The following is a 14125-nucleotide window of genomic DNA, read 5'->3' on the forward strand; positions in this document are numbered from 1 at the left end:
CGCAGCCAGGAGAGATAACAGCAGCCAAGCTGGCCCCAGAACAGAGCAGCAAGTTCCAACCCATTCCTGTTTCTCCGCTATTGTTTTGTCTGCAACCCAGCAGCACACTGTGGGTGGGTATGATGACATGTTCCGTAAATGTTGGAGGAGCTGGGCTCATTCCTCTTCCCTTTCCATTGTCCAGAAAACTGACTTGCATGCTGTCACCTTTGGAAAATAAATAGAAATTCACAACAGCATCAACCATAGCAAATCATAAAATGCACTAATATCCTGTCTTCCCGGCTACTGCACAGCTGCACAGATGTTCTGCGTAAAGGGCAGAGCAGGAGAATATTGCTGGAAGGATGGATGAAAGCAGAAGCTGCAGGAGAAGGCTTAATACCAGCAAAATCCTCTGCATTGAGTATTAACACTTGTTCTGGGTAGCACTGGAAAGCTGAGGCTGAGGCTGAGGCTGAGGTGGCACCTGCAGTCAACCCCACTTTTCTTAATGGTTTTCAGATTCTTCAAGTTAGTGACCGTGCTGAAGCTTTTCTTGCTTGTGATAACTGCAGTGGAAGCCTCCTTGGGAGAAGCTGGTGGGGTTGGCAGGCTGGAGCCATCCTTTTCACACGCGGCGCCTTCTCCAACAAATCTGGTTTCGCCTCTGTAGGAAAATTGGGACTTTGGCTTAATTTATAACCTGTTTGGTATGCAGCCCTAAAAATGACTAATGAACTTCCTTATTTAGGGGGCTGGTAAATTAGGAAATGCAGTTTCTGGAAGCTTTTCAAAATGTGGTTAAGATTACTGTAGACTTGCTATGTGTATTTTTATTGTGTGGTTTGCACACTGATGTGCAGCGCAACTGTCAAGAACGGCGGTCTTGGTTTCTGTTTGTCAGAGGTGTCATCTTAGATCTTTTTCAGTTCCCAAGTAAGTAAATGCTTTCTAGCTGCCAAACCGACGACTTCCCGTGTTACCTGGAAGGCAGGATATTGGTTCTGTCCTTCTTCGACGTCAGTGACCATAATAAAAGACCAGAGGAAAAAAAAAAAAAAGCTTAGAATTTGCCCAAATGTCATTTGGCAGCAAGGGTGTTGAAGAGGAGTGCCTTTTGGCCTGTGCTAAGAAAAGAGCACAGTTTACAGCCAAATTGAATTCTGGTGTTGTTGACTTAAATGAGGAAAAAAAAAAAACAGATCTCTTTCCACTTGTAAATTGAAGGCAATCAATCTGGATTCCTGAAATCCTGAAATCAATCTGGATTCCTTTCTGGCTTCATGGAGTTTGATGGGACTTTCTTACTGTCACGTGGGATATTTTTCCACTTGGTATATGACTTACCAGTAGAAACAAGGCTCCGCACAACATTGCTTATATAACATTTGAGACTTGTTTCTGTTATCACAGGGTAAGTTATTAGAATGATGCTTCTGCATCAATATGCGATGGGTGTAAATAGCAAAAGATGCAAAGAAATCAAAGAACATCACTTCTTTTCCCTTTCCATTTCAGGCTAATGCTGATGTCACTTTACAACGTGAGCATCAACTTGAAAGGCTTGAAGTACATCAGTGAAAGTCCAGGTTTCATTCCCTTGCTGTGGTGGCTGTTGAACGGTAAGTTGTTCTGAGAACCTTGCAGATTGTGACTTTGGGAACTGTGGTTTGGGAATAGGTATTGCAAATACCAAAATAGAAACTTTTATGTGTAACCTGATATATGTAAAGCTTTTTTCGGATTAAAAGTAAACAAAAAGGTCAAATAGCAGGAGATGTTCATTTCCCACCACATTTTTGGTGCTGTGTGTAATAACTCCATTAATACAAAATTTATGGGTGGTAGTATTACAAATAGGAAACGGTGAAATTTTGTGAAGTGCTTTCAAAAAAGCCACCTGTGTTTTCATGTGCCAACTTGAGAATAAAACCTGAGTGAAACTATTTATCACTAATATTTAACAAAAGAAAATGTGACTGTGTTCTGAGACGTGGGGGAAATAAGCCACTCTCTGGAGCTACGCTCAGCCTGTGACAAAAGTGACCCCTTCCTCAGCTGAAGGCTGGCATTTTGCTCTAATAGGATTTGAGCTTGCCCGGCTTGAGTACTATTCCCAGCTTTGCCTTTGGTCAGTGCAGGACTTCAAGGACTTCTGTTGCCACTGTCAGCTACAAGACTGACATCAAGGCTCTGCTCTTTCAGAGGCTCCAAATCCCTGCGTAGGAGCCAGCAGAGATTGACGTGGGTAGCATGCGTTGGAATTTGGCTGGCAGCTGCGTGCACAGCTTGTCAGGGACAGTAAGGACAGCAGTAAGGACAGAGTCGTGACACTGCCCTGCCTGTGAACTGCTCCTGGAGTTTGCCCCGTCTTGGGTTTCTGCAGTTTCTGTGGCTTGCCCATTGTAAGATTTCGGTGTGCAGTTCATAGGATCGGGGAGGTTAGTCCTCTCTACTGCTGTGCAATACAAGAAGTAAATACAAAAGGTAGCTGAAGTGGCAGAGGTGGCACCTGCTTTTTTGAGGAACTAATTTAATATCAAAGTTTTTGAAAAGCTTAGACTTGGGCAGGTAATCTGGAAGCTGCTCACAGTTCTCACAATTCCCTCAACTATTTTAAAGAAAATGTAGGTGCTCACGTTTTTCACTAAACAACTTACTGCTTTGAACTGCCATAGGCTCACTCTTCTGTGACCTCAGAAGTTTTAGTAATCCTTGTAACACTGTTGAAAAGCACCTGTCTGTTTTATAGTTTTTAATGTAGTTTGAGAAGAATCATGTTCTCAGAGAGAACTGAGTATATCATCCTTTATCCTGCCGTACGTAGAAATTTAACATATGTTAGCTCAGATTTCCTTTCACTGTATGTTTGGCTAGTATATACGTAAGCTGTTGCTCTAGTAAAACAAACAACCAAACCAAAACCAGAAAAACCTTGTCTAAATGTGAGTTCCCAAATGTACCCTTCCAAATGTTGTGATAAGAGAAGGAAGCTAATCTTGTTTGATGCAGTCTATTGTTTGAAGAAGGCTCCCAGGTCATATAACAGGATGAAACAGGGCACAGTTATAAATAATTTGCAGCTGTTAATGGCAATAAGAAATTGAAAAGCTACTCTATGTTTTGAAAGCCTTAATCACGTATGGCAGGGTGGTGGAAGGAAAAGATGGGCATGGCTAATTCCTTTACTTTTTGATAATAATTTTCTCCAGCTACAGCAAAGGAGTAAGATTCTCAGATATACTCCATCTGCTGGTTCAGATTTTTGACTTCAGAGGAAGTCTGCTTACTGTCAGGGGAGATGGCTGACTAGTTTGTATATCAGATGAGAGGTCAGATCCAAGACCCAGTCTTGTTCCCGCCACTCTTTGTGAGATCTCAGTCCTTTTCTCTGCATTTAATCCATTTCTAAACTTTTCCAGCAGCTCCCTCCCACACGTGCTCCTCGGCTGTTTCCGTGGCCAGCATCTTCAGCTTCTGCTAGCCATGATTCAGCTTAGATACATCTGGAGTTGCTACAGCAGAAGGCCTCACAGTTTTTTCCATACAAAAGAGCAGAGCAATGCACTCTGCTGTCAGGGTATCCTGTATATGCTGCCTTCCTGCAGGAAGCTTTCTCAGAGAGTGTTTTGGTTAAGGCTTATGAGATGATTCAGCTTTCCACGGTTCTCTAAGCTTTTATCACCGTTCCCACTAAGAGAGGCCCCAGAAATCATCCTCTGACTTTTTTATTTTCAGGGAATCATCCTGTTTGCTTTGCTGTCACCAGGCTACAAGTGCCTGTGACCTCATACTATACATCAAGGCCATTTTTCTCCCAGTTGCTTGTACACAGCTATTAAATCCCTCGATTCTTTCTCAGAATTTTCAGTCCCTTCCCAATACTCTCGTCCCCTGAGGAAGAATGCACTTCCCATTAAGTGAAGAAGAGAGCAAATAATAAATAACTCCACTCTCTTTATTCCAAATTGCTGTAACTAAAGCGAGGAGGGGTTTGATTGAGGTTGGCTTTTTGAAATATGCCTTGATATTGAAGACACGGTTGGTAAGACAAAGGAGGTGAACCCGATGAAGATTCCTGCTGGAGCGAGAATGTTAACAACAAACTGGGTTTGTCTGTCCTGCCGCCTTCAGAAAATTTGGATGAGCCAGTCTGTCTTCACATTCACGAGGAAGAATTCTTAATAGCTCCTTCTGCTGGAGGCTATACTGAAAACAGGAGAAAAACAAATGTTTGACACACTTTTTGAAGGTAATGCAGCTCTCTCTAGCCTTAGCACTTTGCAACTATTCTCCTCCTCCCCCCTTTATGAACTGTCTAAAAGGTGAGCATCCTTTAATACACAACAGAGGTCACTGAAGAAAACAGTCCGATAGCTATCAAGCTGTTGTATAGGTCCTGGTGTTGCACAGGTATCACCTGTACCTGCCTGTACCTTCCCAGCCTGGCACCAGCATGAAACATGTGCAGGATGACTCAGATTGCTGTCTGCAGAGCAGCTTGTGGGATCAGTGCAGTTCTCTTCTTGCGGAGCACCATTTGTGTGTGGAGCAGCTGTTACTGTCTTGGAGAAAATAGGCAGCTTTAGTTTTCTCCATCTCCATCTGCCATCCCTGTGTTGGTGTCTTGGCTAAAGGTTTTATGTAACTTTCAGATTTAAGGAAGCCCCGTCCTCAGCAGTAGAAAAAGGTATGATATAATTTTGTGTAGAAATCCACTTGAGATTTTTCAGTATTATTTTTTTCCAGTGCTTTACTTCTGTGGATGCAATAAGACTTTCAATCTGTAGTTCCCCAAGAGGTAGACTGGGACTTTTCTCTTCCAAGGATCTTTTGAAGAGTAAGAAAATGCATTCAGCTCAGGTATTAATAGTAAATACTGTTTTGTTTTTTCTTTTGTTTTGTTTTGTTTTTTTTCATTTTTGATCATACAGAACATCTACAAACAAATGTTTTATTTTTCCCCTTTTTTTCTCTTATTGCAGCTTTAAAAAAAAAGTGTTCTCGTTGGATACATGAGAAAGGTGGAATTCAGAGGCAGTATGTCAGTGACATTTCCCATCCATAGCTGGGAAATTGCTGCAGGTACTTCATTAAACAGAAGACAAGAGACGAGGACTAATTTTAGACCTCTCCCTTCAGTTTCCTCCACAGCAGTTCCATACGGAAACCTAACCTTGTTTATCCAAATTCTTTGCAAATGATGGGCTCCTTTATAAATGTCTATAGGAAGCGCATTCTCGTTTTGCTAATGCTGCCTGCAACCTTCAATATTTGCTTTTCATGACTAACCCTGAAGGTTTCTAATGCCTTTCTTTTCTGTTTGAATTGCATGTGGCTGTCAGAGTTTTCGAAAGTCGGGTTATTTGCATGGCAGCATGTTATTTAAAAGACATCTGGACAAACAGAGCCCTGCTGTTTATAAATCAGTGTCTGTATTAAAACAAATTTTGGTTCGTGAATCAAAACCTCAGTTACCGGGCTGTCAGGCTCTCAACAGTTTCATAGTCTCAGGGCTGTGAAACTGGGCTGGAGAAGAAGATTGCCCTTCTTGCCCTTAAAGACCACATCCATTTTCTTGCATGCAAATACATCAGCTCTGACGCAGAAAGTCCTTGAACCACTGTTAGACGAGGGGCTGGAAGAGTGGCTAGAGGAGGTCTCGCTGAATGCTGCCCTTTTTCCACGCTCTTCTCTGAGCAGTTGCTGCAAGTGATGTTTGTCTGGATGGAGCTCCAGCTGAGCCCCAAGTGGCTCTCCGTACCGTCTGAGCAGGAGTTTCTTGACCAGGTCCTCGTCCTACTTAACAGCAGGCTCGTGCAAGCTGATGTTCTTCTGAGGAGCATGAGGCTTCTCCTCTTGTGAACTCTGGGAATCTCTCTCAAGGATTTCCTTGATAAAAGCATGACAGGCAGGTATCTGTAGGGGAGTGGGGCATTCTGCTTAGCTGAACTCCGTGGCTGATAGTGAGAGCAGTTTCTTTGCCAGGGAGCGGACCGAAGCAAGCCCAGCTGCTCTACAGGAGCTGGGGAAAGCATGTTGGAAAGAGAAAGTACATTTGTATCTGTAAGAATTGCAACAGCAAGCAAAACTCATTCTTTTTTCTGCCACAGTGTTCTCCCTGCTTCCTCCCCACAAAGGGCCTTTATTGCAACACCTCTTGGCCCCTCAGACCTCTCAGCATTATGAAAGTGTCCTGAAAACCCTGCACTGCTGCAGATACCAGCTCAGCTCCACCAGTGCTAGCAATGTAAGATCTTCCACGGGATCCTACAAGCTGTGGCCCTGTTAGACCCGCTGTGAACACGGGCAGTCTGACAGGTTCATAAAAAGGGAAGGGAGAGGTTGTCCCTTTGTGCTAGAAGCAGACAGTGATTGAGCTGAATTACACCAGCAGCAGCGGTGGGGAGCTGTTGAAATACTGCTGTCATACACAGGCGTAGCTGTAAACTGCTGGCTGGTAATAAATACATCTTTTGTTCAGGTGGCCAGGGAATGGTACGGGGCACGTGTGAATGGAGTTCACACAGCTCAGAGCCAATTGCAGATCAGCTGTTTAGCATTGATGTAATGCAATTACTGCAATCCCGCTGTAGGGAACAGTTCATCTGCGAGCAGGGTGCTAATGACAGATGTGACTAAAACCTGGCCACGTTATCAGCTGCTTTTGTCAGTGACCGAACGCCAGTGACATCAAACGGCGCTGCTGGCAGCTCACAGAGCGTCAGCCAACTCCAGCAGCTTCAATGCCTTGTTAAAATGACATCAGCGTTTTATGAGGGTGGCTGGCTTACGCTCCACGTGTCGTCCCCGACTGAGGCAAGCAGCTTGATTCCCTACCCTCTTCCCCAGAAATAATGGCCGCAGTTCTGAAGTTTCAGGGCAGGAGACGTGTGCGCTAGTTGTTGGTGCAATGATTTGATTGCAGCTGAAGCTTTTTAGGTTGTTTTTTTTTTTTTTTTCATCTTGTACAAACAAAATGTTACTCAGCTAGTGTAGAAATGACTAAATCTGGAAGCTGTTGAAATACAGATAATGCTGAATAATGAAGATTCCTCGCATTTCTTGCAAGCATTCTCTAGATGGGTCTTTTAGAAAAAATCCCTAATGATATAGGAGAGGGAAGAGAAAGACTTCCAGGGTTATTTTTAAAAATCCTCCTAGGAAATGTGGTTCTCTGTAGTAAGTACTCCTCTCAAAACCATATGTAATTTTAAGGGAGCATATTTCAAGGCATATGTATTTATTTAATTCAGAGCATCTCGGAACACATACTCAGCACTGGAAATGAGAGGTTAAATGCATGTTATGTCATCCTCTGGTGTAGGACCATTTCCTTCCTTTGCTGTGTGCCTGAGTGCCTAATCTCTGCTTCACTTGAGTGACTCAAGCTGTTGGGCTTCCCTGGCTGCTGTTGGAGATTCTTCCTAGAATCTCTTTGCTCTTACTGGAAAACATTCTTGCTAGTCAAGCTAGAAGTCATTTCCTGATCTCCTACAGATACTAATCTCATTACCTCCCCTGCTTAACACATCTTCCTTGATCAATTCTTTACTTTCTACAGCCTTTAGACGCTCGCAGATAATGCTAATGTAGATGCTTTGTAACAGCATTAATAATGGAGCACTTTTTATCCAGAGATTTACAACATCTTGCATGCATGAAGCTTCCCAGCAGCACTGCAAGTCACTAAAAGTATTAATGTCTTTATTTCATGGAGGGAAATCTCACACGGAGGAAGATTGTAATGAGCTACATAGATTTCACTTTGAAAAGCTTCTTTCTTCTTGACTGTTTGGGCTGTGTCTTATTACTGCTATTTCCAGGGAGGAATACTAAGTACAGAGAAAGGACGCAGATGAAAAGTGCAGACTTTGAACATTGTACACGGGAAAAAATATAAGAATTTTTAAAAAAGACTAGCAGGCATGAAGACAAAAATGGAAGAAATGGAAGGAAGAATTCGAGGCTTTTAGTGAGGTCAGCATAAATCGGAAAACCAAAACCTTGCACCCACATTTTTTTCAAAAGGGTTTACTGAAGTGTTGCTGCCCAAGAAACCGGGCTTAAAGCCTTGCTGTCTGTGAGGCTGAGTTGCAGCACTCCTCCATGAGGAGTTTTGACTCCTTATCACTTCACAAAGCTCCCCTTCTCCTCCAGCTCCTGTTGGAGCTGATGATGGAAAAGAATTCAGCCCAGGAGCCAGCAGGAGCAGCAGCTGTGCTATGGGCACGGTCACTTCTGTGGGGCGTGCAGCACCAATCGTTGCTGTTGTTGTTTTTAAATACTGACTTGGATGACTAAAGTTGTCCAGTATGTCCAGTGACTAAGATTCTCGTTGCACAAGAGCTCAGAAAACGCATGTTATTGAGTGGTTTGGGGCAGTTCCTGTGTCCTCCAGTTATACCACGCTCTGCATCTCTCAGGAGAACGACTTCTTAGGAGGTTTACACTTCAAATAGGGAAGAAGATATGGTAGAAAAGGCCTCCATCTCTCATTTACTGATGGAAAATGGAGGCAGAGAGCTAATGGCTGGCTTGTGGGAGTAGATCAGATGTCGCTTTCTTTAATGTTGTACTTCAGCTTTGCGCCAATGGGAATTGCTTAAAAATTCCCATCTGAACAGATAGTTTCTTGCTCAAAGCCATAGTCATTTTCGCTGTCCATCTTACTGCATTTTCTCCCCTGGGTGCTTTCAGCATTTCCCCTCATGCTTTAATGAATAATTCTCCTTACTCCTTTTTCAGGCCATTGGTGTAGTTATTAAATCAGCCAGCAAATAAAAGAACCTGCCTCAGCCCAAGCTTAGCTTCAGTACCCATTTCAATTTTGTGTAGACCGAATTAAACACTTGAAAGGTTGATATATCATTACCAAGAAAGTTTTGTAAAGATTAATATTTTATTGAGCTTTGAAGGAACCTGAAGGCTTATGTAGAAAGAAATTAAAGGAAAGCGATTTACTGCTGATTTGATTAGCTGGCCTGTTTGTTTCTTAAGTCTGAGTAGCAATGGGATATAGCTCGTTGTGCGTTCAAATTGAACTGCATCCAGTACATCTTGGTTCCTGACTGAATAAATTCAAGTTGATAAATGCCCTCACTTACAACCTTTTCAAAATCTGAAAGGCAAGAGAAAGGTTTCTGGTTGTCCGTCCCTCCGAAAACTGCTGAGGAGGACTTAGGTGTTTTCTTTTCAGGTTCCTTCTGGAGCCCACCGGCAGCTGCGAGTTCCCCAGCTCTTCCCCACCTACGTGGTGGGTCATGAGGAATGGCAGCGTCGAACTTTAACGCTACTTTTTTGGGACTCGCTTCTAATAAGCTCTGGATTTTTTTTTTTTCCTCCCCCATGTTTAGACCCGGATACAGAAGTCTGCCTGCATGTTCTGCGGCTCCTCCAGTCCGTGATTCTGGAGCCAGAAGTGTTAGCCAAGTCAGCCTCTGAGATGCGTGATACTTTGCCATTTCAGCGCATCATCGCGCTGACAAAGAGCCGCAATGCGGATCTGCAAGCACTTGCAAAAGAACTACTTGAAGATCTTAAAATACTTGAGTATGAAGCATAGAAAAGCTCTGTGACACCAACTGCTGATGTCTTTCCTGTGTTTCTGTGCTGCAAGAGTTATTGGAAATGAGTCTTGACTGAAAAAACCTCAGCCGAAGTTCCTCTGACAAAATCCTTTTCTGAAATTAGCTAACCCAAGTAAAATCATACCGAGGAAAATGGGTTGGATTTTACCTGTCCAAATATAACCTTAGCTGATCTGGTAGAGACGGGAAAGACCTAATCTTCTTGAGCAGAATTGTGTTGATAATGGGTTTCCAAAGTGATACAGGTTATGTTGTCTGTTTATCACGTATACGGAATAGCATAGTCATCTCATACATGGATAATCCCTTGTTTATTGCAGTGGTAAATAATCCTTTCAGTCCACCCTTAAGAAATTATTGTACTGGAGGAAAGCTTTGTTGCTTTTCCTAACCCTTGTGTCAGTATGCATCCCAAGTTCTGGTGTTATTGTTGTTATTTCTCCCTCTCTTTCCATTTTAATAAAAGAAAACTCTCATTCTATGGCGTGTAATGGATTCTGTTTTCAAAATTCACATCAATCCACTGGACCTGCAAATCAACGCATTTTGTGGCTGCCAAGCATTCCAGAAATTGAGCCATTGTTTCTTTCAAAAGGCCTGGAAAAAAAGGGGAATGAATTACTGTTGTTTGTGGTACCTCGTTGTGCACTGAAGAGGCCAAATAAACTGCCTCTGTCAGGAACAGCATTGCGTTGCCTCAAAACTGTGTTGCTTGTTGGAGCTTCTTTGTATACCTTGGTTACCTCATTGGTTGATGCAAACATCTGCTTTGTGTTGGTGGGATTTACACATTTATTTTGGGGAAAAAAATAGTGTCCATTGCTGTGATGACACCTGGATAGGTGATGCTGTCCGAGGGAATAGCAAATGAGAAATGCAGCGCTGTGGTAGCAACTTTTTTTCATACTAAATTTGTAGTGCCTCAGCTGTGGATCCAACATACTAACAAAACTCAGCGTGAAATTCTTTTAATTGAGCTGTACAGAAAATACATCAGATTTAAATGCTGTGATTGGCACATAGCTTTACAGGAAGACCATTGTAAAAAAGTGTAGGTTAAGGTATAGGCACGAGAGCATTTCCTGTAAGGCTTTTTGCAGAATGATGAATTTTTGCAGTTAGAAATGCTGTATATCAGCTTCAAATCACTTGGAATAATTGTCTCAAATACTACAGATGGTAGCAGTCTGATTTGGGACTATTTCACGTGAAGGACAAGATACAGATCTCACACGCGCGAAAGGGTTGCATGGGGTTCCACCATGTCTGATTCAAGACCACGTTGAACTCAGCAGGTGCCAATTTTTGGAAGGCTTTAAATCTTCTTTAAAGCATGCTTTCTTTGGATTTGTTTTCTTATCGTGCCATCCTAGCTGTACCTCATAGAGTTTAATCCTAAAGGGATCAGAGCGATAACTTATAATTTCCTGGAATATCAACTCATGAAAGTGTTCAATTCTAAGAAACACTAAAGGGCATCCACTTTTCATTTAATGGCTATCTGCTCATGGAAGTCTTTCATCAAACTTCTGGAAGCCAGTAAATACCAGAAAACAATAAAAGTAGTTCTGTGAGCAGCAGAACTGGTGAAACCTGACTGACACATGCAAATGTTATGAAGAGGGACAAGCAATGCAATTGCACCTAATTTCCATGTGAAACCAGGAAGCAAGACACTCAGGGCTGTTTATTTTAATTGTGTGTCCACTGAAAACCTCGGGTGTGCTCAGCACTTAGCAGCCACCTTAAAACAGGTGAGTCCGGCCGGAGACTGCAGTTCTGCCCTGCAGGCTGCTCAGATCTGACGATAAGTGTTTGACTGCCTCCCAGATGCCTTGCTCTTCAGGCACAGCTCGCCGGGACTGCTTCTTCAGAACCACACCATCAGTGAGCCACCTACCTTGAGAAAGTCCTTTTTCTGGTCTGAGGGTTTGATTATGCGAGATTGATAAATGAGAAGGAGTCACCCCGTCGGTGAAACACTCCCGAGTTGAACACGGGTGGTATATAGAACACAATATGACACTACATTGTCCTGCTGTAGTTAAAGACCATTTAAAATATGTATTATAAATCTTTGGTTTTAATTTTCTGTGAAATTTGAGCCTGAAGCTGTGGCCACTGGGAAGCTTTACTGGTTTAAAACCAGAGTTCAATGTAGGCTTTGGAAATGCTGGCTTTAAAGTGGTTTTGTTGTTGTTTCTTTCTTCATTTTCATCTGTTGGGTGCTTTTTCTGGATCCCGCTGAAAAGTTTGGGGTTATTCTGTATGGTAACTCATCAGCCACCTTACCAGCTTGCAGGAGACAAGGCAGTTCAGGCAGTGAAAGCTTCAGCAGCCCTGCTCAACGTCCGGAGGTACTCCATTAATGTCACTTCCTCCGTTGCACAATCTCACAGTTTCAGCTGAAGAAGAAAATGTATGTTTGGTGCTGGATTGAGAAGATTATCAGCGTTGCTCCAGATTCACAGCGATATGGCTGGAAGAAGAATTTGACTCTTACGCTAAACCATCTCAAAAGATGAATAATCTCTGTTAAAAATCTGTAGGAGATAACCCCTGTTTACTTCACAGTATCAGCTGCACAATTAAAACTGAACTTTACTCCTCCAAGTTTTATGTACTGCGCACAAAGCTGCTGAAATTACGTCAGTTCACTGGCACTCCTGGGAAATGCTCCCTTTTCACATTTGATGCTGATGATTGATTAAATGCAAAGGAAAAACGAACGAGGGGCCTCTAAACATATTGTCTGTAAATTAAGGAATTGGTCTATGCAACGCACTGCCCCACCAGTTGTTTCTGGAGGTCCTTAGGTAGGTTTTGAGCAGGAGCTGGCTGGAAAACCTCAGCAGAAGACGGTAAGAACCAGCCCGAAGGCAGACCTCTGGATTTCCCCAGAGGCTCCAAGTGGCAGGTATGGCAGCACGAGTGTCCTCTGGAAGGGCCTGTGGGATTTTGGGTCAGAAGGGCAGCCAGCTATCCCGTTCCTAAGGGAAAATGGTGTGTGGTTGCCTGCTGGCCCTTGGGAAGAGAGGGAAGGAGGAGGAGGAATGGCAGCGGGTGGTCATTCGGCCGTACGGCCACAAGTGAACTTTGGGATGATTGCGTTTCATCTGGTTGTGCCAGCTCCTTCGGGTTAACGTTTGCACTTGCGATACGCCGTGATTAGCAGGATGGGACGTCAGACTCGATAAGATTTTACAAGTCGTGCAAATGCTGGGTGATTCATCTCTCCTACTGCTTCCAGTCCGGAGGGATGCTGGCGGTGAGGAGAAGGGAGTTTTATCGGGGAACAAAGGACCTGTTTCCTCCGTTAACATTGCCCAGTGCCTTTGCACACCACAAGGCAAGGGCTATGCAAGGAACTGCTGCCCCTTCCCTTCCAGCCACAGCATCCCCAGGGCAGCTGCATCTGGACATGTCCATGTTATTCGGGACGTAATTTCCCTGCAAGAACTTCTGCCACTGCCAATTCCTTCTCCAATATACGAGTTCCAAGCTGCAGCTGGTAAAAGTCACCAGCAAACTCCTGAGGTCATACAGATTTTAACGTCTCCAATGCTTTATGGTGACCTTTACAACCTATAACTTGCTGGGCCAGAAACCTTAAAAAGACCTTGACCAAATTATAGTCCCACGTGTAATTTATAGGACTATAATTTTTACTGTGGGCGCGACTGCAGTTAAAGCACTTCTGATGCCAGGTGCTCAATCTTTTTGAAGGCGTGCTTTTCATTTTCCGTGCTGTTTGGCTGCAGGCAGGAGAGGGCAGGGTTGGTGAGGGCCTGGACACGGGCTGGGGGAGGGCAGGATAGCACACAACCTGCCTGCTTCCCGGCTGAATGGGGAAAGTCAGGCCCGACTGAGCTACTCGAGTGGCTTTCATGCCACTTGGGTGTCGCTTTGAACTGCGGCAGAGGAATGTGGCGGGTGTTAGAAAGGCAGGTGAGTTTTCTGAAGCTCTCTGCAGAGATATAAATGCCTTTTTTTCTTCTGTTGCTGCATTGCCACCGCTGTCAAGTAAAGTGTAAGAGTCATCCTGTATTAGCACAAAACAGAACATTGAAAAAGCAGGAAAAAAGGCCCAGGACTTAACTCTGCACCCTTTTGTCCTGAGCAGTCTGGGGTGTCCAGAGTCAACTTCACAGCATCACAGCAGTGTTGAGGCTGGCAGGGAGCTCTGGAGGCCACCTGCTCCAACCCCTCTTGAGCAGGGCCACCCCCTTGGTACAGCGCAAGGATGGGTCTTCAGGAGAGCTTTTTCCTTTTGCTCAGCCTTTGGGTTTCCAGGAACTGAAAGACCAAGAACAGGCAGCTCCAGGTCGTTGTGGTGGGAGCCTGGATCTGTGCATTCACTACAGGGTCAGGCCAGGAATACTCTTAGCATGTACCAGGACAAATATAAGGTGAAATATCTACAAGGTGACACCACGGTGATGGAAAGGAAACAGAAACAGGGGGAAGGGTCTTCAGGCTGGTCCGTGTGGGAAGCAAAGCACCAGGGTGTTAAGGGGACAGCCGATGGGTGCGGGTCCCCACAGGGGCTGCAA

At 44.0% G+C, this 14125-nt stretch overlaps 1 protein-coding gene across 7 annotated transcripts in view; it reads left to right on the forward strand.

The window, feature by feature from the left end:
• HSF2BP (heat shock transcription factor 2 binding protein) overlaps positions 1-10053 on the forward strand; it is a 30300-nt gene extending 20247 nt beyond the window's left edge. For 6 of the 7 annotated variants that reach the window (XM_084491796.1, XM_084491792.1, XM_084491790.1 and 3 more), the window contains 2 exons: positions 1501-1604; positions 9339-10053. In XM_084491796.1, coding sequence (XP_084347922.1) covers positions 1501-1604; positions 9339-9547 — 313 coding nt within the window. In that variant the 3' untranslated portion in view covers positions 9548-10053. Of the gene's footprint in view, positions 1-1500; positions 1605-9181; positions 9311-9338 lie in introns of those variants that run through there. The other variant, XM_084491791.1, reaches the window with a different exon arrangement.
• Positions 10054-14125: the final 4072 nt, after the last annotated feature.

Source organism: Aythya ferina (assembly GCF_964211825.1).
Source record: "Aythya ferina genome assembly, chromosome: 1".
Lineage (NCBI taxonomy): Eukaryota > Metazoa > Chordata > Aves > Anseriformes > Anatidae > Aythya > Aythya ferina.